Here is a 25,508-nt window from a genome sequence, read left to right as displayed (position 1 = left end):
GCAATGGAACGGAGTTAAAAGCCCCAGTGCCCTAAACCACCAGGATCCCGTCCTCCACCGACACGGGACGCAACCCACGGCAAACGGGTTGGTGGACCAAATATCCCCCCCGGGTCCACTACTTGGGTGTCGGCGAGCTCTTGGCGTTACCCAGCACCCACCACGAGGAGGTGGCTCGCAACGGGTGCCAGCAGCTGAGTGAAATACAGTTTGGGGCGTACAACTCTTCAGTGGTGTGCAACGTTTGACATTTTGTAAACAAACCAAGCGGAAGTTACATGTTGGTTACCTCACTTTCGCTAGACTGTGACAGGGCTTGTAAACACAATTATCAAAAAACTTTAAAAGCAAATATTGCTTTCAACATGATTTATACCTGATCTAAAACCGAAAGATAATGTTATGATATACTAAAATACCAAAAAGTGAATAAAAATCAGTAATTATGAAAAGGTACAAATGTCCAGGAAAGTCTACTGGCATAAGCTTAAACATATTAAAACAGCAAATCATGCCATGGAATAGCTTCGTGAGAATGGTCGTCACAAGGATTTTGAGCATCTGTCAGTTGATCAACTCTACAGAGTCCTCTGGAACTTTCTAGCTGAATGAGGAACAACCACATTCGTCACCATTCGCCCCTTTCCACAACCTCCAAGGAGACTCATACCCCTACTCGATGGTTGTTTTATAAGAAAATACGACAAACCATCAGACCGCGCGTAATGGATGCGGTGCTTTGATAAAATAATAATCTCTGCGGCTTTGTGCTTTCATTTTTAAAATCATAAAAAATATATATCGTCATACTGAAAGTACAAAGAACATACCTAACAGAATTGTATAGTTGAATGTGAAGATTTTGACAGAGATTCAAACACACGCACATACGTTTGTTGACATAAAAAATATATATCGTCATACTGAAAGTACAAAGAACATACCTAACAGAATTGTATAGTTGAATGTGAAGATTTTGACAGAGATTCAAACACACGCACATACGTTTGTTGACATAACGGCTCTCACCGGACTAACGGACTGACGAATAAATTTGAACGTGCAGGCTTGTGATGATTGTAAGTGCGCTTCCAACGGGTTTAGGAAATGTAACAATAAATTGGGTTTTAATGTAGCTTGGGTTTTTTAATTAAACCGTTTTTGCATATTCGATCAAACAAATCTCATTTGTAATTATCAAACATGTTTCAGAAACATAAATGAAAATATAAGGTGAACACGTGGTAAGAATTACGTCAGAATATGTCTTTAACAAACATGTGTTTCTCCTTCCTTAAGTGTATCAAGGAGGTTTAATTATTTGAAATAAATAAACAAAACATCGGTGATATTAGAAACATTAGCATATAACAGGGATGGAGTTGGCATTACTGTTCGAAATAGTTCTGATGCTCCTACGCCAATATGAAATCCTAAGAGAGGGGCACGAGTCGCTATTGGGCTTGTCCCGGAATAACATGAGTTGTTCACGAATGGAACAACCAACTGCAGCTTTACTCCAAATCCACTTTCATAGAGCTGTTGAGCGGCGATAACTCGTCACCTGCGCTCGCCTCCAAAAGCAAGAAACATTAACGATAAAGTGTCTGCCTCAAATTCCACAAAGGATTGATTTCATTGTAGTGTCACTAGAGAAGCAGTCGACATGGAGAATCTATATTTGGTTCAGTGAAGAATATCAAAACGTTCAGAGTCATTAATGTATAGGAGGTGAGTATGATGGGAGAGTATTGTTGTGCCTTTCCAGAAGCATCCCGTGTAAGTACTAGAAAATGAAAATATTTCATTGTTGGTGACTGGATGCAAGGTAGGAGTTTCCCCTACCACTTTCCACTACTAGTAAATGTATTGTCCGACCTTTGCGCAAGCAGTGTGTAAAATCCCCTGTATCCACAAGAGAATTTTATCAGCGAAATAATGGTGTTTGTACGCAAGGGGTCAGTACCCACTTCTAGCCCGTTATTAGTTTCGGACTTTCTGATGGTAACCATTCGTGATGATATTTTGACATGCACATTATTATCGTACTCCTCTCCCTACAGTTCCCCAATGTTGAACATGCCAAGTATAGACGCCAAATGTGGGATTTGTCCTATAAGAGCCATTGGTTGCATTCAAATGGCTGTTGACCTGTTTTTCTTCACATCTTATTTTGTTTCAGGAAATTTGTTCCAGCTATTGATTTTTAATATTCTAAAGAGTTAGATACATCTCTCAGTCATCTGACTGAGATTTGCATGAGGTGGTTGACCAAAGTGAGATAATGTCAACGTATTTACCATGAAAAGTCAAACTCATTAATGTCGCATCATAAGGCATTATAGGATTCGACGAGGCATCCTAATCTAACGTTTAGTGTCAGCTTTGTTTTGTGTTATTCCATCCCATACTTTAGGCAGGCGAGCCACAGATTCGTTGAGAGTGGTTGGTGATTATTTACAGTGACGTACACGCGCCATGTTCGATGAGTCTGGAATGAGTGGTACCCATGTTAAGGTTATATACTCCCAGTGGAGATAATCCGTAACAGTATAAGCGTTCTCGAAACACAAATGACGCAAAAATGGCACCACGTTTGCCTATAATGATATTATCACTGTTCTACAGCACAAGGTATCCACATGATATGCCAGCCTCAGTGATTCATCCACCTCCTCTAGGCAACATCCTGTACGTCAGGTTTATGTTTTAAAGCAATTATTTATCATTGGCCCTTTCATTCATTTGTTCCTGCGATATTATCAAGTTTTGTTATCGTTACTTCTTTATTCACAACAAACACCCTTTTCACTCTGCCAGAATCATTCCAAATCGTGATTTCTTAGAATAGTCGAAAAGTAAACATTTATTCAAATAATGACAAATTTTCGATTTGAGAAATATGTTACGCCACCAAAGGGGCATTATTAGGCCCTGGTGTGAGCCTGACTGCCTGGTTATGTTGTTGATGTTGTTGTTGTCCGTGCGTTGATTTTTTATGCCGTTTTCTAGACTTCGAGTTTTGAAACATTACTGAGAGGATGACTAATGCACTTCTGTTCTTTCTTTTCAGAAGAACTATCTTTTCCATGGCCGTTGACAGTGATAGCAGTATGTATCTTCTTGAAGCGGATTTTGGAACTGTGATGGTATGTCGTCAAAAGATACTGAATGATGAAGTTAAAGGTCTCTCCAAGTGTTTGGGGGTGTCCAATCGGGCTTTATCAGTCCATGTGATGAGGATAACGACGGGTCTGTTGCTGGTGACGAAAAGAAGTCTTAAGCATATCGTGTTCGATACACATCAGATCAGTTTCAAGATCATAGACATAGCCAGTGATGAGGTGACATGTTGGAGCTACAATGAGAGACGCGTTCTTGCATTCAGTAGAATCTCCCCATGTCACATCGTAAAAGAATATATTGTAGACACCGATCGTTTAATGTTAGATTAAAGAACTGAGTTGACATGATGTGTTTATGGCAATGCCACAGTCTTAAACGTCGGCGATCTACGTAGAAGATACGTTCAAACCCGTAGAAGATAATTTCATATAAGTAGAGGATATTTTCATGTATCATCCAAAACTGTGTTACACAGGAGATATTTCTTGTGTGAGATCAGACGATACATCCTAGGAGATCTCGCTTGTGTGAGATCAGACGATACATCCTAGGAGATATCGCTTGTGTGAGATCAGACGATGCATCCTAGGAGATATTTCTTGTGTGAGATCAGACGATGCATCCTAGGAGATATTTCTTGTGTGAGATCAGACGATGCATCCTAGGAGATATCGCTTGTGTGAGATCAGACGATGCATCCTAGGAGATATCGCTTGTGTGAGATCAGACGATGCATCCTAGGAGATATTTCTTGTGTGAGATCAGACGATGCATCCTAGGAGATATTTCTTGTGTGAGATCAGACGATGCATCCTAGGAGATATCGCTTGTGTGAGATCAGACGATGCATCCTAGGAGATATTTCTTGTGTGAGATCAGACGATGCATCCTAGGAGATATCGCTTGTGTGAGATCAGACGATGCATCCTAGGAGATATCGCTTGTGTGAGATCAGACGATGCATCCTAGGAGATATTTCTTGTGTGAGATCAGACGATGCATCCTAGGAGATATCGCTTGTGTGAGATCAGACGATGCATCCTAGGAGATCTCGCTTGTGTGAGATCAGACGATGCATCCTAGGAGATATCACTTGTGTGAGATCAGACGATGCGTCCTAAGGGATATCGCTTGTGTGAGATCAGACGATGCATCCTAGGAGATATTTCTTGTGTGAGATCAGACGATGCATCCTAGGAGATATTTCTTGTGTGAGATCAGACGATGCATCCTAGGAGATATTTCTTGTGTGAGATCAGACGATGCATCCTAGGAGATATCGCTTGTGTGAGATCAGACGATGCATCCTAGGAGATATCACTTGTGTGAGATCAGACGATGCATCCTAGGAGATCTCGCTTGTGTGAGATCAGACGATGCATCCTAGGATATATCGCTTGTGTGAGATCAGATGATACATCCTAGGAGATATCGCTTTGACAGTAGATTTTGCACAATGCCCTGACAATGAAGTGGCGTCACGAACTTGATGAACAAATTACAGCATGTTCGGCTTGACCTGATCAAGTGAATCCTAATGTATTGCGTGACCGTGTCATAACCGGTTGGGATTGTTATTGTGAAGGGGTTCACCTTTGTCAGTTGAATGTTAACATGTCCGAACAACAGAGATAAGGCTGTCGTTTGATATTTCCGTGTAGAGAAATTGTCAGCAAGGGCCTAACTTTCTTTAGAGAGAGGCTGCAGATGGTTTAATGTTTACGATGCATGCATGCTTCGCACGAAGCAAGCATTATTAACATTGCCATTTTTAAAGTTTTAAAGTTCCTTTACAGCACCATATCACCCATTCGCCGTTGATATACTTGCTAGTGTGGACAAACGGGTTTTCGTCAAGCTCTGCCCATTGCGGTGCATGCCTTAGTACATTAGTGTCTTGTGTTGCACAAAGTAAAAAGTGATTGCGTAATCTTGTCCTCGAAAGAGTTATTGCATTGAATGAGTATTTGTAGCCACAGAAATGACAAAGCCCTTTCGTAAGAAATCTCTGTTTTATAGCTGCATCGATTATATATTCTTACTATATCAGGAGTATGTATTTGTTGGACGCCGTATTCAGCAGTACTACAGCTATACAACGACACATCTGTACTGAGCAGAAGAAGAAACGCATGTTTCGAAAACATGAAATCTCACAAAAATAAGATTTCATGTTTATGTATCCTATTTACAAACTTGACCAAAACTAAAATAACTTGGTAGGGAAAACATGTATAACAAACTGAAGCATATACGAAATGTTTCTTCCCCTGCAACGTCATATGTACTACCCAGTATAAGTTAAGACTCTGTTAAAGCACTCACTGTTCTTACGAGTGTGTATTTTCTGTATATTTTTGTTATTAATTCAGTAATAATTATTATTGGGTCACAACATTTAGTGTTTTGAATATTTAATATGATGGGTCACATTTCGTTTTAATAGCTGGTCAACACTTTTAGCTTTCTGGTTTTCCGGAATTTATCTGCTCCTAGTTTTCGATTCTAGGGCATTCTACAGTGTTGACGATGTTCGTTTGTGCCTGATCTTTCGGGAAATGCCTAAATATCTTTAAAAAGGCTGGTTGCCGTGTTGAGGGCGACACTCACACTCATTTACATCTCTGTCACGCTCTTGATCATCAAAATCCGTCAACACCTGACCTACATTATCTTCTGTCGCACCGATCGCTGTGTTGACATACTGCCATAGTCGATTCCCTCTCACACCAAGACTTTGGTGAGTTTGCTATATTGTATTTTGTGACCCATTGACTTAGATTTTGTCTCTCTTGAATTGTATTTGTTTTCAGCATTGTTATATGGACTTGTGAATTTGTATACCTTGCTCTCGTTGTATAACAATGCAGAATTTGAACGTAAACAACTTGTCTTTGTTCTGTTTTGCTGGTTTACAAGGGGATTTGTTAAATTGTTGTCACGGTAAATTCTTAACCGTAACACTGTATGTTATATGTATGTGGTTCCATCGATAATGAACTTCTCCAACTTGGGGAAACCAGCTGCAGATTTTATGCAGATGAACTGGACTCGGATCATGCATCAGATAGCTAAGTATCGTGCAAGTGAACAGCTGCCTTTTGGTGTAAAGTTTTGTTAAGTTGCCAATTTTCACTGGGTGTCATCATTTTCACTGGGTGTCATCATTTTCATTGGGTGTCATCATTTACTGAACTCATGACAATAAATGCTGCGAATTTGGTTTACAATACATGCGCTCATGTGTAAACGGCACCTTTAAACAGAATGGAATGTTTTGTAGAACCTAGTTTAGAAGTGAAGTAAGTGGCTCCATTTACTCTGGGGAGTCTCAGCTTTTGACGTGTTCTATATATTTCAGTCAAAGTGCGTATCTCGCACTACGGCTATAACCAGTTACTGATCACGTATAGCTCGTTATGGCTGTTATTCCCTGTCAGCCAAGGACTAGATGATCACAGAGACTTAAAACTAGCATGTAGCCATAAAACACATCATTATATTTAACATTGCAGTCTAAACACAGGGTACAGATTGCCAGTAGCTGAAGAAAGATCGTCTCACTGGGGACTTGGAGTCCTTCTGCTACCTGTCAGGCTCCTACGTGGGTTTACAGCATTCCTTCAGTCACTGGGGTTTATTGGTCCTAATTGTCCTTGGTATAGTTAGCTGGCAGGGGGAATGAAGGCGGTGAACGGTGTGATATACCCCGAGTGGCGATTAAAATGTTGAATAAAACATATTTCGCGTGAGTAATTAATATATATGGGGTTGGAAATCTGAGACCACAGCCAGGTGAGGAAATGAGAGTGTACCTTCGGTGACGGCGATATTTTATTTTGACATGAAAAATATTTTTCGAACCGAAGCGAGGAGAGACTGGTCATATTCTCTACGCTGCACAACCCGATTTGCGCAATAGTTTGCCTGTGATTGAATGGACCTGTTATAAACAAATGTCGTGTATTTATTTACGTAAACAAATTATTCACATCTTTTCAATGCTATACCCGTGAAAGTCCCGGGGTAGAATAGTCCTTCAGCAACCCATTCTTGCTATAGAAGGTGACTATGCTTGTCGTAAGAGGAGTTTAACGAGATCGAGCGGTCAGGCTCGCTGACTTGGTTGACACATGTCATCGGTTCCCAATTGCGCAGATCAATGCTCGTGTTGTTCATCACTGGAGTGTTTGGTCCATCACTAGTGATTTCAAATATAATACAAATGAAACAAAATCTAAGGCAATGGGTCATAAAAAATTATAGCAAACTCACCAAAGACTTAGTGCGAGAGAGAAACAGTAATGCAGAATGTAACACAGCGAGCGGTCTAGCAGCGGTTAATGATGAGGCATTGACGGATGCAGATGATGTATACTCCAGTTAAGCTCTGAGTATCCGTGTCACAACACGGCAACTAGCCTCTATGTATACATTCAGTCATAGTTTCAAGAACTTTCGAGCCCTTACGCCATCGCCACTAACGTGGAGAGCTCTAGAAGAATCGTAGTGGTGTCGTGTTGTTGTTTTTCAAAGGGAGGTAACTCTTTAGAGGTACTACCTTAGAGGCGTGCCACTTAAATAATTCTTTGTACGAAATGTGACCCTTTATAACTAACACTAAAACCTTAAATATTGTGACCCAGTTACAAGTACCGCAAAAATAAATTAATAACAACTCAAATCACGGAAAATACACTCTCGTAACAACACAGGTAAATGGTTTTAGCATGCGATTGTTAGTGACCATACTCTCAATGGAGGTTGAAGTAACGTAAAATTATTGTCTTCCTGAGAGGTTACATAAGTCAGTTTTGAGCATCCATACTTTTTAATCTCAGAATTTATATTATTTCAAATTATGGCTAAAACGTGCTACCATCGTCGACGGCTGAAGGAATGGTTTAAATCCAGCTAGGGACTATGCAGGTAACAAAAGCACTGTAAGTCCCCATGGACCTGATATGGTGATCTACCTTCAGTTGCTGGTGATGTCTCGCCCATGGTGTATATTGAATTGTCCAAATACTGCCATTAGTTTTAACTTTCCACACTAGTTTTAATGTGATTGTCCTTTTACTGTCCTTTTACGACAGTTATTTCCTCCAATTCACTTATTCCATTTTAATCTTAAACATGCTCTCGTCACGATATTTAGTCACTCACTCACCGCCAAAGATCGTCACTGAGCTAAACCCACCTCCATGTCATACTGTCAAAGATCGCTGCTATGCTAAATCTATCTCCATGTCATACTGTCAAAAATTGCTGCTATTCTAAACCCGCCTCCATGTCATGCTGTCAAAGATCAGTACTGTGCTAAATCCATCTCCACGTCATACTGACAAAGATTGCTAAACCCACCTCCATGTCATACCGTCAAAAATCGTTGCTGTGCTAAACCCACCTCCATGTCATATTGTCAAAAATCGCTGCTGTGCTCAACCAACCTCCATGTCATACCGTCATACCGTCAAAAACGCTTCTATTGTAAACCTACCTCCACGACATATCACGCCAACATCACTACTCTGACAATAACCTGGTGCTGCTCCCCAACCAGTGTGGGAACACTCATATAGTGAGGTCTCCGATCCCGTACAGCCGACGTTGCTCAGCCAAATAAATCCTTCACCTGGACCATATGACGTTGTCACAGAGGCCGTCGTCCTAAACAGATAACCAAAGCAGTAGCAAACCAAACTGATTCAGCCTTCGTTATTTTCAATTTTACAGAACAGAATGCTCTGCAAGATGATTATCTAACAGTGCGCGAAGAACCCATTCTTATTTGAAGAGATATGAGATACATTTGGCATCGGAGATTGATTTAAGGAGCATGGCTGTAATATTTTGGTGCACAAGGTGAAAGTTGGTGTAAATTTAAAGTACAACAGACACGCACCCTGGTCTCACATGTACGGCAAAGACGACCTTAGAACTCTCATGAATGAGTCACGGACGCTTGCTCAAGCTCTGCTTGTTCAAATCGTCAAGTTTGAAGGGCCTCATCAATATTCAACATTCAAAATGCTTTCAAAATTCTACTCAAAAGAGATTAAATGAAAGCCGCTTTTTCGACTTTGTGTATTCACCAGAGGTTTAATGGTCGACTCATGACTTCACTTAGAATCCTTTTGTGATGGGTCGTACTTGTATAGAAATATACGGATTTTTTAGCGAACACCGGGCATCATAACTATTATATTCTAATTCAGTACTAATACTTGGACATGTCAAATATGATCATTTACAACCTCGAAGTAACGATTGGGAAGTACTGACTATCTCTGTAATGGGCGGTAAGTCTCACTCGTGTTGTGTGTGAAATGGCGCAATGTTGTGCTGGCATATGATTTCCAGCAGAAAGCACCTGTTCAGCATAATAGATAAAATTTTCCAGTGTACCTTTTGAGCGACGTACAGTTATTGATCCTCATAGTTTTGTCAAGCAGATGTGCCGAAGAGGAATGAGAAAAACTGAAAACATAATAGAAATATCGCCAATGGTAAAAACTTTAAAGCAACACGAAAGGAACATGGGATTCAAAATTTCGTAGTTCCGTATTTAGGTTGTACTTGGAGTTTCTAGTGTTAGAAAAATGATACGAATTCTGCTCTGAACGAAAGTTTTGTCATGCAAAGATGTAGTTACCAGAGAAGATTTGCCATTTTACACACAACATGTGCCTCCTGTGAGGAAAATGACGACCCTCTGCAATTGCAACTTCTACGAGGCAAATGTACTTACTATTAGAACACTGTATTCGGACAACATGTGATGACGAAGTAACACTACCCCAAGGGTAATGAATGCAGTCGTTCAGAGTGAGTTCAGTGCCAAGACAATGGACGTCGACCTTTTCTACGATAACTCTTCGTGATTCGCTGCCGGTGTTTCATGCAGATGACCTGACTTGGGCTACAGTGCTATATATTAAATAGTGTGTCATACTGATTCACTGCATTTGTAGGAATCCTTGAAAAAATGGCCAAATGGGCGTTAAAACGCGTGTTTTGTTGTTTCAAGGGAGTACTTATTGGACATAAAAGACTATTTTTGTTTTAATAAGATTTCATAATGTGAAATTCAACTTTTCAGAGAAGATGTATGATTTACGTGCTGTATCCCAACATTCTGCAAGCAATTGTTGCCTCTTCAACACCGAACCCAAAGTAGTAGACTCTTCCCCACTGTCCACCATGATCCAGAATTCCTTCTCCGGGCGAGTCAGTGGTGGAGACAAGCCTTGCCGCTGTAGCCGCTGAGGAAGACATCATGATGGCATTATTTGGGCAAATGTGCAGGTGTCAAAGCCATTGATTCGTTCATAAACATATACTCATACGGCATCGTTCGAAAGACTCGTTTTCGGCTGTTTTATATATACGATCGTGTGAATAGCTGTTCACCAGTGTATCTACATCCTTATTCACAGAAGTTGTTATATTTTTCATAATTGGGAAAACTGTACATTCGATAATAACGTTTGTGTGTCACCACCCTTAATCAACACGTCCATCAAGTCGGCGTTACTAAAAGCATATTTACTATATTCTGATTTCGTGAATGTGAAGACCGGGTTTAAATAAAATCATGTCTGTAATCAGAATTCCATCACAAGGGATGCATATTTGAAATCCCGAATTATGAAGGATCGATTTAATAATATGATTTAATTACTGAATTTTAAAAGAATTAGATTTGTCAAATGATTTATAAATAGATAAATATTATCGGATGTTTAAATTCTTAATTGTGGTTGTTAGTGGCTGTATTCTCAAATGGGATTGTAGTACTGTAAAATTATTGTCCTCCTTAGAGGATACGTAAGTCCACAAACATTGAAAGTAAATTAAAACTTTCCACATGTTTAATCGTAGATCTTTCTGGATGTTTAATCGTGTGTTTTTTCAATGTATGGCTATATTTCCTAAATTGCTGACACCTGAAGGGATGATGAGGCTAGGGTCCATGCAGGAAGCAAAGGTACTGTAAGTCCCCAGGGTCCCTAGTATGGTGACCTACCTATTGTATTGTCCAAATAGGGATATTATTTTCAACTTTCAAAACTAGTTTCAATTTTAACTGTGATTCTAGCTGTTGTACTGTCCGTTGACGACAGATTTTTATAATGTATACATATTTCATTTCAATATCAAACATGTTGTTGTGACTGAAATACTGCCGATGTGACGTTAAATATTAACTCACTCACTCACTCACTCAGAAGTAACCATTGTAGGATTCCTACAATATCATAAACATGTTGTCTATGAATACCTAACACGAAAGGTAATGAAACAATTCAACTGATGTTACCTGCCAAAATTTAGGTTCCCACCAGCAATAACACCTGCGATATCACGTCGGCCTACAAAGGAATGTGAACAGAGTATTTCATCCAGGGACTCATGGCATACCTTCACGAAATGAAAAACACTCAACACCAACAGCTTCAGAGTCGGAGCAGTCATTCGTCCCCCAAGGGTTATGGTTGCAGTCCTTTAGATCTGTGTTCTGCAACGTGCACTCCACGTCATCCCGCCACATTTTAATGGAACTGTCCTCGTCGATGACCTTTCCTCCTCTGTAAAGACAGGGCGAAAAGATGTTTTTGCAAATCTAGTACCGTTAATCATTAGAAGGTGGTAGACGAGTTATATCTTGAGATGCAATCGTCATGAGTGGTGAGGATCCTGTGTAGAAAACCCATTAACACAAATGTGGCAGTGAAAATGTCTCTTTAACAACGCCCCTTTGAGCAATACTCCAGCAATACAGCGGGGAGCGCCTGAAATGGACGTCACACATTGTACAAGTCACCCTCTTAGTGACTTCCCCTAGTCTCAGTTTTTCACCGCGACTCCAAACTGATCTCTTATTGTTTTGATACACCGAGTTCATTGATGTTTAATTTGAATTACTGAATATCCTAATAACACATAACTGTGAGGAGCAGTCAATTCAAGAAATATTATTACAAATCTGCCGATGGGTACCCATCGTTATGCATGCTATATTTTATTCGGAATGAATATAAGGATACAGAACATCCCTGTGATAATTAGATTTGAGGTTGACAATTACAAATCAGAGTGCCATTGTGCAAAATGATCTTAGAGCTGAGGTGACCGTAACTCCTATATTTTGACACTGACCTGGGGTAGCTTTAGCATTAAGGTCTTTTTGTAGAACAGCACACTGCACAGTGTTTTTTGTTGTGGTTTTTTGTTTGTTTTGTTTTAACTTTTCCAATATTAATTATACTTTCTTCATGAATTTTAATTTATGGTAACCTCTTAGTTAACTGATCTGACATTTAACTGAAACTCACTGGTATCCGAGAGCTCTGCAAACCACGGAAGCTTCTTCTTGGCCGAAAAGATCATCACACACTGTTCCGCAGATACCGGAGTGGAGTACCTGTAGGAGTCCCATTTTGCAGCTCGCTGTCAGCTTCATCGTTATGTCACCTAGAATAGCAGCATAACAAGACACATGAAATGTTCTGTTCACACTCTTGTTAAAAGGAACCACAGAGGCTAACTTTGGAACACGTTATCCCTAGGAAAGCAACATAAAGAGAAACAGACCAATTCCTTGCACATTCAACATAAAAAGGTACCGCATCTTTGGATGTAATCGCTGCAGTTCACCACCTAAGCACACACTGAATAGGTCGACCCATTCCATGTAGAATCCTGCACGCACCCACCCTCAACACCTCGATTCATCTGGCAATAAGTTGAGTAAGAAGGTACGTATGTTGTCTGGGGAAGTTGAAGTGCACGTCTCTATGTCCAAAGAGTTCTGCCCTCTAGAACACCCACATTGTAAAGATCGGTCAAGATGGAAACCAGGCGGACAAGAGAACAGTTGTCACTGAAAGCCTTAGATATAAACTGATGCCAACAACCTCGCTGTCCAAAGTCACATAAATTCGTATAATACCGTATTTCCCCCATTAGTACCGTATGCATAAACTGCATGCTGTTTGCTTATTATGGCATGTTTGACAAATGATTATAAGTACCCTACATGACCGATCGGTCCTATGTATGAATATACCATCCGCCAATCCTTGCTCAGAAGTGAGACTTATCTCGAAATATTTTGTTTTACAGGCAAACTTTGTATTTTGGTTTTCTTCTCTTTGTTTCTTTTTCATTTTATGTGGTTGTTTTAGGGTATTCTTTCCTGCTCATGGCTTTGTACAAACAGTCACCGTGAATGAGTTGCACTAAACCAATAGCTATAGATAAAATGAAATTAATTGCCGCTGATATTGAAGTAAATACTTGTCAAGTTAATATCAACTCACTTGGATCACATATGATGCCAACATCTTCACTGTGGCCACAATTGTTGACTCCCCATGACCTGTGTGAACAGCTGGCCAACGATGATTCCGAACCAGAGCAACTCACGTCATCCAACCAAATCCTCCCTCCTCCATATCCGAATGTTTCAATCGCCCGTGGTATAACTCCGCTTTTACTAAACGCACAAATTGATAAATTCAATAAATTGTTGTTTTCGTAACCAGTCTAACTATACTTAGTCGCAGTTATTTTCGTTCAACGCCTATGCTGAATCTAACAAAACCTCGTAGGAGGTCGTGTCAGGTAACAATTGAGCGACCTATGACCGCCCAGGGTTTGGTGGCACTTACGAAATTCCCCAGTCACTGACACTGATCCCGTAACAAATGAAGATCCGCATAAAACACATATATTTGACCTGCAGTATATACGCGTAGAGTTTTCTCATGACATGATTACCAAGGCAATAATTGCGTAAGCTGACATCCTTGAATATTGGCATTACGCTATGTCCAGCAACTGTTTACTCACTGTTGACAGTGTTGTAGCGTGTTCCATGTGCATCACCCGGAAGCGATCGTACGGAAAATAGCATTCGGAATGGTTCGGGTACAAACCTTTTCACAAAAAAAGCTTCAAAAGGTATGTGGGAATGTCCACGTTCGCGATTCCGTAAGCTGTGATTGTACCCATCGGAATGGTCAGTCTGAATGTTACCTGACACGACCTAGGGTTTGTTAGACTCAGTATAGGAGTGTAACGAATAATACTGAGACTACGTTTACTTAGACTGTTTTCGTAACCAAACTCTCCACAAAGTATGGGTCACAGTTTTGAGTCTGTACAACCTTAGTTGTGTGCTGCTATTGTCACACAAACCTTGTCTTCCTAAGAATATGACATAATTACCCTTACTTGCGATCTACATATAGCCTATTTTTAATATATACATGTCAGTATTGTCCAAATACCGATATTAGTTTTAACTTTCCATGCAAGTATTAATTCTAATTGTGACATTCTAGGTCACTATCCTTCGTCGACAGGTTTTTATAATATATACATATACCATTTCAGTATTAAATCTTTTCGTCACGATATAACTGAAATATTGCCGATGTGACGTTAAATATTTACTTACTCACTCACTTACTCACTCACTCATTTGAAATTTCGTACAATTCGACCCCCACAGGGTGTCATACCTCTTCGTGGTGTGGGGGAGGCAATGCCTTCGGTAGCGAAATGACACCATTCCTGCTCTTCCTCTTTTCCAGCTTTCCTGTCTCCTTTCCCATGCTTTACCTTGAACTGTTCCTCTGATCCAGTCTTTTGTCCTGCTTTGCTGTCACTTATGCTTTTGGTTATTCTATCCTATCGCTTTCCTTACCAACCCGTGTGGTTCCCGGGTTTAGAATTGGTCCCCAGTATCCTTATGCTGGTCGTAGAAGGCGACTGAAATGAGGCGGCCTGTTGGCCGTGGGCTGCAGCCTACTGTCGGGGGAGGATGGTTGTCTGGTGGTTGAGGGGTCAGGCCATTGGCAATTATATGACCTGACCTCAACACACCACTTTGACCCGGACTTCCCCTAGAGGGGCGGCCAAGTGGGCTCGTCTTGGTCAATCGGCTGGTCACGCCATGCCCTAGGAAGTCATACTTTATTGTGGCCAACATATAGTGATTATTGCTGTGTATTAAATGTACTAAAGCTCAGACGTTTCTTTGCCACCATCTTCCTAGAAGGCGGTGGCTCATGAGCCAAACTGTTGGTTTGAATTCGTTCAGTTTGAAGCTGAGCAAGGCTTGTTCTCTGATAGCGGGGAGGACTCTCCCTTTCTTCAGTGGATGACTGGGCAGACCTTACTTAGCAGTGTATATCATCCCTGTATCCCTGGTGCCAGTCTGCTGGAGATCCGCAGACAGTGGCACCGCCCTTGTTGGTGCTCGGTGGCGGGTGGGGAGCAGGGATGACGAACTTACTAAATCTCACCATGTCTTCCAAAACAACCGCCAAGAAAAGACATTTGTATTCTAGCTCATCTGACGAAGAAGTTGGAACAAATCCATTAAAGTCAAGTCACTGGCCCAAATTTATTGTCATTGAAGGTCAGGAATCTGCTGCAGTAAAACTCAACCCTTTTGCAGTAGAAAAGGCTATCAAAGGGATTGCAGGTGATGTTGACAACATTCGTAAGTTGAGATCTGGAGCCCTTCTTGTAGAATGTGCCAATAAACACCAATCATCAAACTTATTGAAAACCAAGTCACTGGCAAATGTACCTGTTCGTCCATCCGTCCACAAATCTTTGAATTCCTGTAGGGGAGTCATCAGGGACAGAGATAAGCACTTAGCAGATATGAGTGAAGAGGAAATCGTTCATGCCCTCTCCCCACAAGGAGTATCCCATATTAAACGTTTCTCTCTGAAGAAACCAACTGGAACCATTGTCACTAATACCTATTTGATTACTTTTGCATGTGCTCAACTTCCAAAGGAAATTCGAGCAGGCTATTGTAATATCAAAGTGGACACCTATATCCCACCTCCACTACGGTGTTACAAATGCCAAAAGTTCGGCCATGGTGCGAACTCGTGCAGGAATTCAAAGGCTTGTTTTCGCTGTGGCTCATCAGAGCATGAAGGCTCAGAATGTAATGAGGAGGCACGTTGTGTTAATTGCTCGGGTCATCACCCAGCATTCTCAAAGCAGTGTCCAGTCTTCCAAAAAGAAAATGACATAGTAAAAATGAAAACACAAAGAAACATCACCTACTATGAAGCCAGAACTATCGTTGAAGGAAATCTGCCTAATATCAACCAATCTTACTCTGCAGCTGCTTCTCAATCCATTAGAAAGACCACTTGCTCAGCCTCTTGTCAAACTGACTTTACATGGCTTGAGGCAGAACAACCTAAACAAATCTCCCTTAAGTCAGCTCACTCTCAGACAGATAGCTCTTCTCAACCTTCTAATTCTACCAAATCTTTAGATTCCTCAACCTCTAAACAACAAAACCCTAAAAATTCTGGCCGCGTCTCCAAGGGAGAATTAGACCCCGTCCAACAATTCTACGAATTGCAATCATCCCCAAATAGTCAAAAAGCGCAGAAGCACGCTAAAACCAAATCCAACAAACAGATTGATTTACAACCAAAAACAGTTGAAACTAGGAATTCCTATGAAGTCTTTGAAAATATGGAACTTGGTCCTTCCTCTAGAACCCCCAGCCCATCACCTTCTCGTGATGAACATACGCCTCGGTCTAGAGGTGGCAACCGTTCTTATTCTTCCAGTAGAAGAAGAGGGAGATCTCCAATTCTTCCTCCAAGTAAGCATCCTTAATTATGGCCCCACACCTTATACAGTGGAACTGTAGAGGTCTTAGGAACAACCTTCCCGACTTGCAACTCTTGTCACAGGACTTCAATCCTGTGGCATTTTGCCTCCAAGAGACGTATATGAAAGAGACTGATCATTTTGATTTTAGACGATATAGTGGATATCACTCATTTTCACCTGCTAATGCAGATAAAGCTACAGGTGGCTCTTCTATATTGGTTAGGCAGGGCATCATTCATAGCCCTGTTCCATTAAAAACCTCATTGCAAGCAGTTGCTCTCAGAATAACATTACAAATTGTTTTTACATTGTGTTCTATTTATATCCCTCCTTCAGCTCACTGTACACAGTCTGAGCTGCAGGAGATATATGATCAGTTACCTCAACCATGCGTTATCATGGGCGACCTCAATGGTCATAACCCTTTGTTGGAAATTAATGATTGTAATGGTCGTGGTAAGCTGCTTGAAAATTTCATTTTAAATAACGACCTGTGCATTATGAATGACGGGTCACACACATATTTACATCCCGGCTCAGGGACATATTCAGCTCTAGATTTAACGCTATGTAGCCCTAGTTTATACAGTGATTTATCTTGGTCAGTTCATGATGATCTTTGTGGTTCTGACCACTTTCCCACTCTATTATCAGTCTCAGACACATGTAGTGATTCTACTTTGCCACAGTGGAATTTCAACAAGGCAGACTGGCCTCGTTTCCAACTGCTTTGTGAGGATGAAATTTCAAGTAAATCATTTGTTGATGCAAGAGATCCTATTCAAGCGTTCTCTGATACACTTTTAAATATAGCAAACAAGACCATTCCTAAGACCTCTGGTGTTCCACGTACTCGTAAACCTTGGTTTACGAGTAAATGCAAACAAGCTCGAAAAGTAAGGAAGAAGGCTGAAAAGTACTTCAGCCGACATCCAACCGGCCACAATCTAGGTCAACTCAAAATTAATGCTGCCAAGGCCCGTCGCTGCTTTAAATCATCAAAGCATGGGTCTTGGCATAAGTATGTTTCCAAGATTAATTCTCGGACCCCAATTTCAAAAGTTTGGAACATGATTGCCAAAATTAGAGGTAAAGATTCTAAATCCTCTGTTCAACATTTAGTTGTTGGAAATGACACTTTAACTGATAAGTCTGATATCTCTAACAAATTGGCTGAAACTCTGGCAAAACATTCGTCTTCTGATAACTATGTGCCAGAGTTCCAGCGATATCAGAAAACTCAGGAAAAGTCCAAAATTGATTTCTCTTCAGACAATGGTGAAGAGTATAATGACGAATTTTCTATATCCGAACTGCTTACTGCTTTAAATAAAGCTCATGATACAGCACCGGGGCCTGATAGCATACATTATCAGCTGTTGAAACACTTGCCCCAGTCATCTTTAGAATCTTTACTTCACATTTTTGACAAAATTTGGACTTCTGGCAATTTTCCAACCTCTTGGCGTAATACTACCATAGTTCCTGTAGCTTAACCAGGCCGAGATGCCACTGATCCGTCTAACTATAGACCGATCTCGCTGACTAGCTGTGTTTGTAAAACAATGGAACGAATGATCAATGACCGCTTGGTGTATTATTTAGAATCTTATTTCTGATATTCAGTGTGGATTCAGAAAGAACCATAGCACCATTGATCATCTCGTTCGATTGGAATCATATGTTAAGGATGCTTTCATTGCCGGTGACCATGTTGTGTCGATCTTCTTTGATCTTGAGAAAGCATACGACACAGCATGGAAACATGGTATTTTAAAAGATTTACATTCATTAGGCCTCCGTGGCCGATTACCAGAATTCATTTCTAAATTTCTGAGTAACAGACAGTTTAAGGTCCGTGTGGGCACCACTTTTTCTGATTATTTTCAGCAAGAGCAAGGTGTCCCACAGGGCAGTATCCTGTCTGTTACTCTTTTTAGCATTAAGATAAACAGTCTGTCAAAAGTTTTAAATAATAATACTGATGGTTCTCTTTTTGTTGATGATTTTAATGTATCATGTCGTGGCAAACATATGCAGACCATCGAGAGGCAGTTACAACTGTGCCTCAATAAAATCCACAGATGGTGCTTGGAAAATGGCTTTAAGTTTTCTATGACAAAGACCAATTGTATACATTTCTGCCGTAAAACAAGTTGCCACAAAGCACCAAATCTTTATTTGAATAAACATCCTATTAAAGTTGTGGATGAAGCCAAGTTTCTTGGTCTTATTTTTGACAGACGTCTCACTTTCAAACCTCACATTAAGCAACTGAAACTTAAGTGCTTGAAGGCATTAGATATCATTAAAGTTGTTTCTAACACTAAATGGGGTGGCGACCAAGCCACACTCCTCAATCTCTACCGTTCCTTAGTCCGTTCCAAGCTGGACTATGGTTCTATCGTTTATGGTGGGGCCACTAAGGCCACTTTAAAGCTACTGGACCCTGTCCACCACCAGGGTCTCAGACTCTGCATGGGGGCGTTTCGCACATCTCAGGTAGAATCTCTGTATGTGGAAGCTGATGAGCTTCCACTGTCTCTAAGACGCATTAAACTATCTTTGCAGTATATAACCAAATTAAAATCAAACCCTTCTAATCCTGCTTTTAACTGTGTTTTTAACCCAAAGTATTCTCACCGTTATGATAAAAAACCTAATGCTGTTCCACCCCTCGGCATCAGAATTAGAGAGCACATATCTGATGCTGACATTGATCTAAATCTTATTGCCGAATCCCGTCTTATATCTACATCACCATGGTGTATCGTTGAACCAGAGGTTGATGTATCACTTTCCAAGTTTAAAAAATCAGAAACAAATGAATTGGTCTATCAGCAGGAATTTACTATCCTACAAGATAAGTATACTTCCTACTACCCTATTTTTACAGATGGATCCAAGGATGGTGGTAAGGTTGCTTCTGCTGCCGTCTTTGGATCTGAAGCATTGTCTTTTCGGCTTCCAGACAATGCTTCTATATTTACAGCTGAGGCAAATGCTTTGTTAACAGCTCTACAGTATATGAAACACAGCAATCTGCGTAAATTTGTTGTCTTCTCAGATTCATTGTCCTGCCTTCAAGCACTTAAGAATCGCTCTCCTTCTCATCCACTCATTATTAATATTCTGGAATCATACCAGTCGTTATGCATGAACTCGTACATCATCGTCTTTTGCTGGCTGCCCAGCCACATGGGCATTAGAGGCAATTCCAAGGCTGATGCAGAGGCCAAGGCAGCCTTGGACAAGGAAATCTCTCCTTTTAGTATCTCGTATAGAGATTTTAGGCCCTGTATCCGTTCATATGTACGCCAACTCTTTCAGGCGCTGTGGGATACACAGATCAATAATAAATTATTTCTAATTAAGCCAGCCATTGGATATACTCATCTAAATTGCGTTACTCGATTTGATGAGGTTATCCTTAGACGTTGCCGTATAGGCCATTCTCGGTACACGCACGAGTTCCTTTTGAAGGGTGAAGACGCCCCTTTCTGTATTCCTTGCCAGGAGCAAATAACAGTCAAGCATATACTACTTGACTGTGTGGATTTTGCTCCTGCAAGAAGTAGTTTTTATTCGTCTAATAGTTTAAAAGATCTTTTTAACAATGTGAGTTATCACCTAATTTTAGGTTACCTGAAAGAAATAAATCTGTTAAATAAGTTATAATTTGTCTTTTGACATACAGCATGCTTTTACTCCTATCATTTCATTGGTCTTCCAGGTAATCAAAACGCTATTTCTTATCTGTAGTTGTTAGTTTTTCACAACAGTTGTGATATTGACTAACGTTTTACTGCCCTTTGTTGGCAGATTATTGTATTGCCTTTTAATATTATGATACTGAGTAACTTTTTACTGCCCTTTGTTGGCAGAATATTGTCTGGATTCTCAATGTTCACGTCGCTATATGGCTGAAAGATTGCCGCCTGCGACGTTAAACCACACATCAATCAATCAATCGTACAATTCGAACATCCGTTATCTTGCGTTTCTTCGACCATTCGCTCATTCTCTGACATATTTTCTTAATCATGCGATAAACGTGTCACAATAGTTTTTGCCTCTCAGCAACCAGTTATAAGTAACTGTTACTTCTTCTCAGCATACCACGCTATTATACTAAAGAATGTTATCATTGTCATACATAACCTAACTTATCTCAATTTATCACACACGTACTTCTATCTAACAATTCCCACGTAACCTACCTCAGGTGCTATTGTAACACTTCGGTCATGCATATCTCGCCCACCTCAGTACGTCATGTCATGTCTGTCATAATATGGCATGAGTGAGTATGGCCTTTGTCAATATTCCACCAATATCCAGTGGGAGACACCAGAAATGGAATTCACACATTGTACCCATGTAAGGAATCGAATTTTGGGGTTTTTGGCGTGACGAGTTAAGACTTTAACCACTTGGGACCCGTGAAGGTCCCGGAGTAGAACAGACCTTCAGCAACCCATGCTTGCCATAAAATGTGACTGTGCTTATCGTAAGAGACAACTAACGGGATCGGCTGACTTGGTTCCAAATTGCCCATACATGCGTCACAAACCTTTCATAGCAAACATGTGATAATCAACATAACACCGTGCCCTACTTTTTTTCGTCATGCATACTTTACCTACGTCAGTGCATTATGTAAGCACTGTCATAGCATGTGGTGGTATGATATATACTATTTCACTAAAACTATTTTACACAAGGTGTCTTACTATCGTCCTAATTGTCTGCAGGCCACTTTAGCTTCATTGGTACCAAAGTCATCGTCACACACAGTGCCCCATGTGCAGTTATAGTAAACCTCAAGTCTCCCAACACCGTTGTCAAGAGGGGACACGAGTCGGATTGTCCGTCCAAACACTGAAATGTGAGGCTGATATGTCAATACTAAAAAAACATCTTTAGAACTATCGATGACAGATCAAAATGAATGAACATATTACATGACATATCTTTTCTGTTTATTCGTACGTGCGTGAGTGCAAAAGGTTTATTATTTTAGGTTGAATTATGGAGTTTTTCTTTTGAAAAGCTGAGTAAATCTGTCAATGTTAGTAATTTATTGTGTAGTTTGACTAGCGGGTTGTGTAGCGCTGTGAAATGGCCATGAATTCAGCCATAAATACTGTCTGTCTGTCTAGCAGTATATAATATTTGGTTTGCCTGATTGGTCAGGGTATGTGGATACCGGGGACTGTATTTTTTGCAGTCTACCTTTGGTAAATGACAAGCATGAATGGCTTTGTCCAGCAATCCATATCGACAGGTTTGCATTACTGCATTTAGTGAAGATGATCCACGCGTGGTCACGTGATACGACTGACCCCAATTCCAGTCGTAATTCCATATACCACTCCCTTAATTGAGATAGTTACACATATATCACTCTATTCCATTTGTATGTTCCCATACCTCTGTAGACGCGTGATGGTCGTAGTTGAATAGACGTTCAACAACCCGTTCAGCTTGCCATGAAAGGCGACTCTGCTTGCCGTAAGAGGGGACTAACGGGATCGAGTGGTCAGTCTCGCTGACTTGGTTCACACATGTCATTTGTTCTCAATTGCGCGGATGGATGTTAATGCTGTTGATCATTGGACTCATGTTCTAATCGAAATGTAACATCGTGATAAGTGAATAAAACTGACACCTACCACTGGCAGTCAGCGCAGCTAGAAACACCAAATGAGCCTCGAACCTCTTGCCCACGATGGTTACCAAGATCAACAAGTTGTACAAGTGGACCATAAGATCCCGTCTTGTCCTTCCCCTGAGTATCCACAGACCACCAAGAAGTGGCTTGACAAGCTGTGTCTATTTAAGTATTGAACTTCCTGGTTCACCCACACAGATTACAACAGGTTTATCTGATTCATTATCGAGGACGCTTACACTAATGTAAATATACTGTCACTGTCGAACAGTAATCTAGACGAGATGATTTATCTACCTCGCGAAACTGTTGTCTCAAACCCGGATCATTTGGGATCCTTTAAGATACGGATTAAAACAAGTTTTCACCAACTCATTCTTGATGAATGAGGCGACTAATATTACCGGGTAGTCAGGCTCGCTGACTTGGTTGACATATGTCATCATAGAACAACTGCATGGATCCATGCTTATGCTGTTGGTCTGGTCCAAAATGATCATTTTTGCCATAATAATACTGCCGAGAGGGATATTAAACACCCTGTATAAAACAGAATAATCTGGGAGACAAGTATAGAAATTCATCAGTTCAATAGTTTTCATTCTTGCTCATTTCCAAGCGAAGGCTACTGCTTCTTGCATCCTTCATATAACCTAAATATTGTTAAATGATTAGATAGCTCCCAGCAAATCATGTAAATGATTTCACGGTGTCCAGCTGTTGCTGTGCTGTGGCATGTGCAATGATTTCCTTCAGTTTTTCAGTCGTTATCAAACATCTTACAACAGTACATATCAAACGATTTGCTTTATCTGTTATCTTTTTCCTATTTACATAACCCATGTTTCCTGGTGGCTTGTATAGTGTTGTCTGATTATGGACAGTAACATTTGGGGGCGGTAGGATAGTCTAGTGGTTAAAGCGATCGCTCGTCACGCTGTAGTTAAGTTCGTTATTGTGTTAGTTGCCATGATATTACTGGAATATTGCTAAATTCAGCGTGCAATGCCGCCGTGACCTATCAGTAACACCCTATATTTACACAGGGGTGAAAGGAGAAAGCCTGCCCTATCAGAAACACCCTCTACACACACGTATGTAAAGCAACAACCCTGACCTGTCATATTGGAAACACCATCTGTTTACACGTTGGTGGAAGCATGACCTGTCCTACTAGTAACGCCATCTGTTTACTCGTAGGTGAAAGGTGAAAGCATGACCTGTCCTATTGGACACACCATCTGTTCACACGTTGGTCAAAGGGGAAGGCATGCCCTGTCCTGTTGGTAACACCATCTGTTTACACGTTGGTGAAAGGTGAAAGCATGACCTGTCCTGTAAGTAACACCTTCTATGTTTACGTCGTTGAAAGGTGAAAACAGGACCTGTCCTACTGGTAACGATCGCTATACATTTAAAATATTCTATTTCATATTATATTAGTAACTTTAATGTTATGCTTAGAAATTTTTGAAACGGTCGGGAATCATTACTTTGTACACGACATGACTTGGTTTGTGTACATATACACATTTTAAAGGGGTCATCATTCATATTGTACACACTTCTCCATAACAGTCAGCATTGACGGTCTAGGTATAAAGCATCAACTTAATGAGTTATCGAGAGAAACACAAAGATCGACTGAAATGTCAGTTTCATTCGCAGCAACGAAAGTATATGTCCAAGGCATCTATGCTTTATGATGTAGGTGTCAGTGTGAATGTAGCAGGTATTTGATAAGAGTCTGCTATAAGAGGCAAAGAGGTGCAACCAAAGTGATGTGGGAACTTCACAGACAGAAATACCTGCAACAATGTCAATACTTTCCTCCATGACAGATAAGTGAGTCATAACTCAAGCTTAGGCCGGCCAACACAGTGATGACAGCAGTTTGATAGCAATGTTGGAAATCGAATGTGTAGACAGCTTGCAAGCTTGAACTTGATAAGGTTATATGTAACCTGTTTTGTCTGGAAATAAATTGAATTTGACGGTGTACCACAGCCGCATATACAATTCCTTGGGATGAGTGTGTGAGTGAGTGGTGTGTGAGTATAGCTCTTAAGCCGTGTTTAGCAACATTCCAGCAATCGGATTGGAATTATTTGGATTGGAACGACAGGCTCAACTATGTTAACACTCATGATATCTATCACTAGATGTCCTGCCACGAGTAGGATATTTACATGCCACCGTCGTTGAACTGCATTAATGTTCGCACATGGTCAACAACTAACAAAACTAAATTTGATGACGATGCTCAATGCAGTCTTCACTAGCTTGTGCTCATTCACCCGTTCTAACCTGGATGTTCACGGGTTCGCGGCATATTGATGTTAACGCTAAATGGTAAACTCAAGAATCATAATTCTGTTGAGTGGGTGCAAGGTAAGGTGACAAGTTATGGGATTTACATTGATTCCACATTTCAAGTGACTGAGTTTGACAAATTTCTATTTTCAGTATTTTCAGTGTTTCAGTCATCTAACGACAGAATGTTAGAGGAAAATGATATTGACAGCAAGTCTTTAGAAAACATTATTGATATGCATGTATCTCTGCTTGATGTTTATGGTTTTAAAAATAGCGTGGCTGCCGTCAAGCTGCGTTCTCCCGTGGATGGGGCTCCAGAAATATCTATCATGTATTTAAGTTGATGATTTAAATATTCAGTGAGTGAACGAATGCCTTCAGTACAGAACTGATTTCACCTGACGCATAACTCAATTTTTCCATACCCGACGACAGTCTTGATTCTTCAGCATGGCCGTGTTAATTTGCCTGGCCCTACTGGCTGTGACGGGCTACTCACGTGCCAGGTGTTTCATGGAAAAAGTCCCACTGGTGAAAACAAGTAATGTTGGAAATCTGATGTGCAAACAGTTATGCATTTCCACTGTAGACTGTAAAAGCTTCACATACAACGTGGACTACCTGACCTGTGTGTTGTATAACAAACCGTCATCTCAGCTGAATGTGAACATGAACATGCGGTCTGGCAGCACCACTCTCAATGATGTAAAGGAAGCTGAGGTGA

The 25,508-nt window shown here is 40.6% G+C and overlaps 1 protein-coding gene across 1 annotated transcript; it reads right to left on the bottom strand.

Moving 5' to 3' along the window:
• Window positions 1-918: 918 nt before the first annotated feature.
• Window positions 919-22,563, bottom strand: LOC137272543 (scavenger receptor cysteine-rich type 1 protein M130-like). The gene is given in 10 exon segments (XM_067804933.1): window positions 919-923; window positions 8,627-8,796; window positions 9,782-9,848; window positions 9,851-10,056; window positions 10,247-10,391; window positions 11,551-11,717; window positions 12,465-12,603; window positions 13,452-13,627; window positions 21,528-21,702; window positions 22,470-22,563. Coding segments are annotated over 10 exon segments (1,344 nt in total).
• Window positions 22,564-25,508: the final 2,945 nt, after the last annotated feature.

The sequence above is a fragment of the Haliotis asinina genome, chromosome 1 (assembly GCF_037392515.1).
Source record: "Haliotis asinina isolate JCU_RB_2024 chromosome 1, JCU_Hal_asi_v2, whole genome shotgun sequence".
NCBI classification, from domain to species: domain Eukaryota; kingdom Metazoa; phylum Mollusca; class Gastropoda; order Lepetellida; family Haliotidae; genus Haliotis; species Haliotis asinina.
This window is presented reverse-complemented; position numbering and strand designations above follow the sequence as displayed.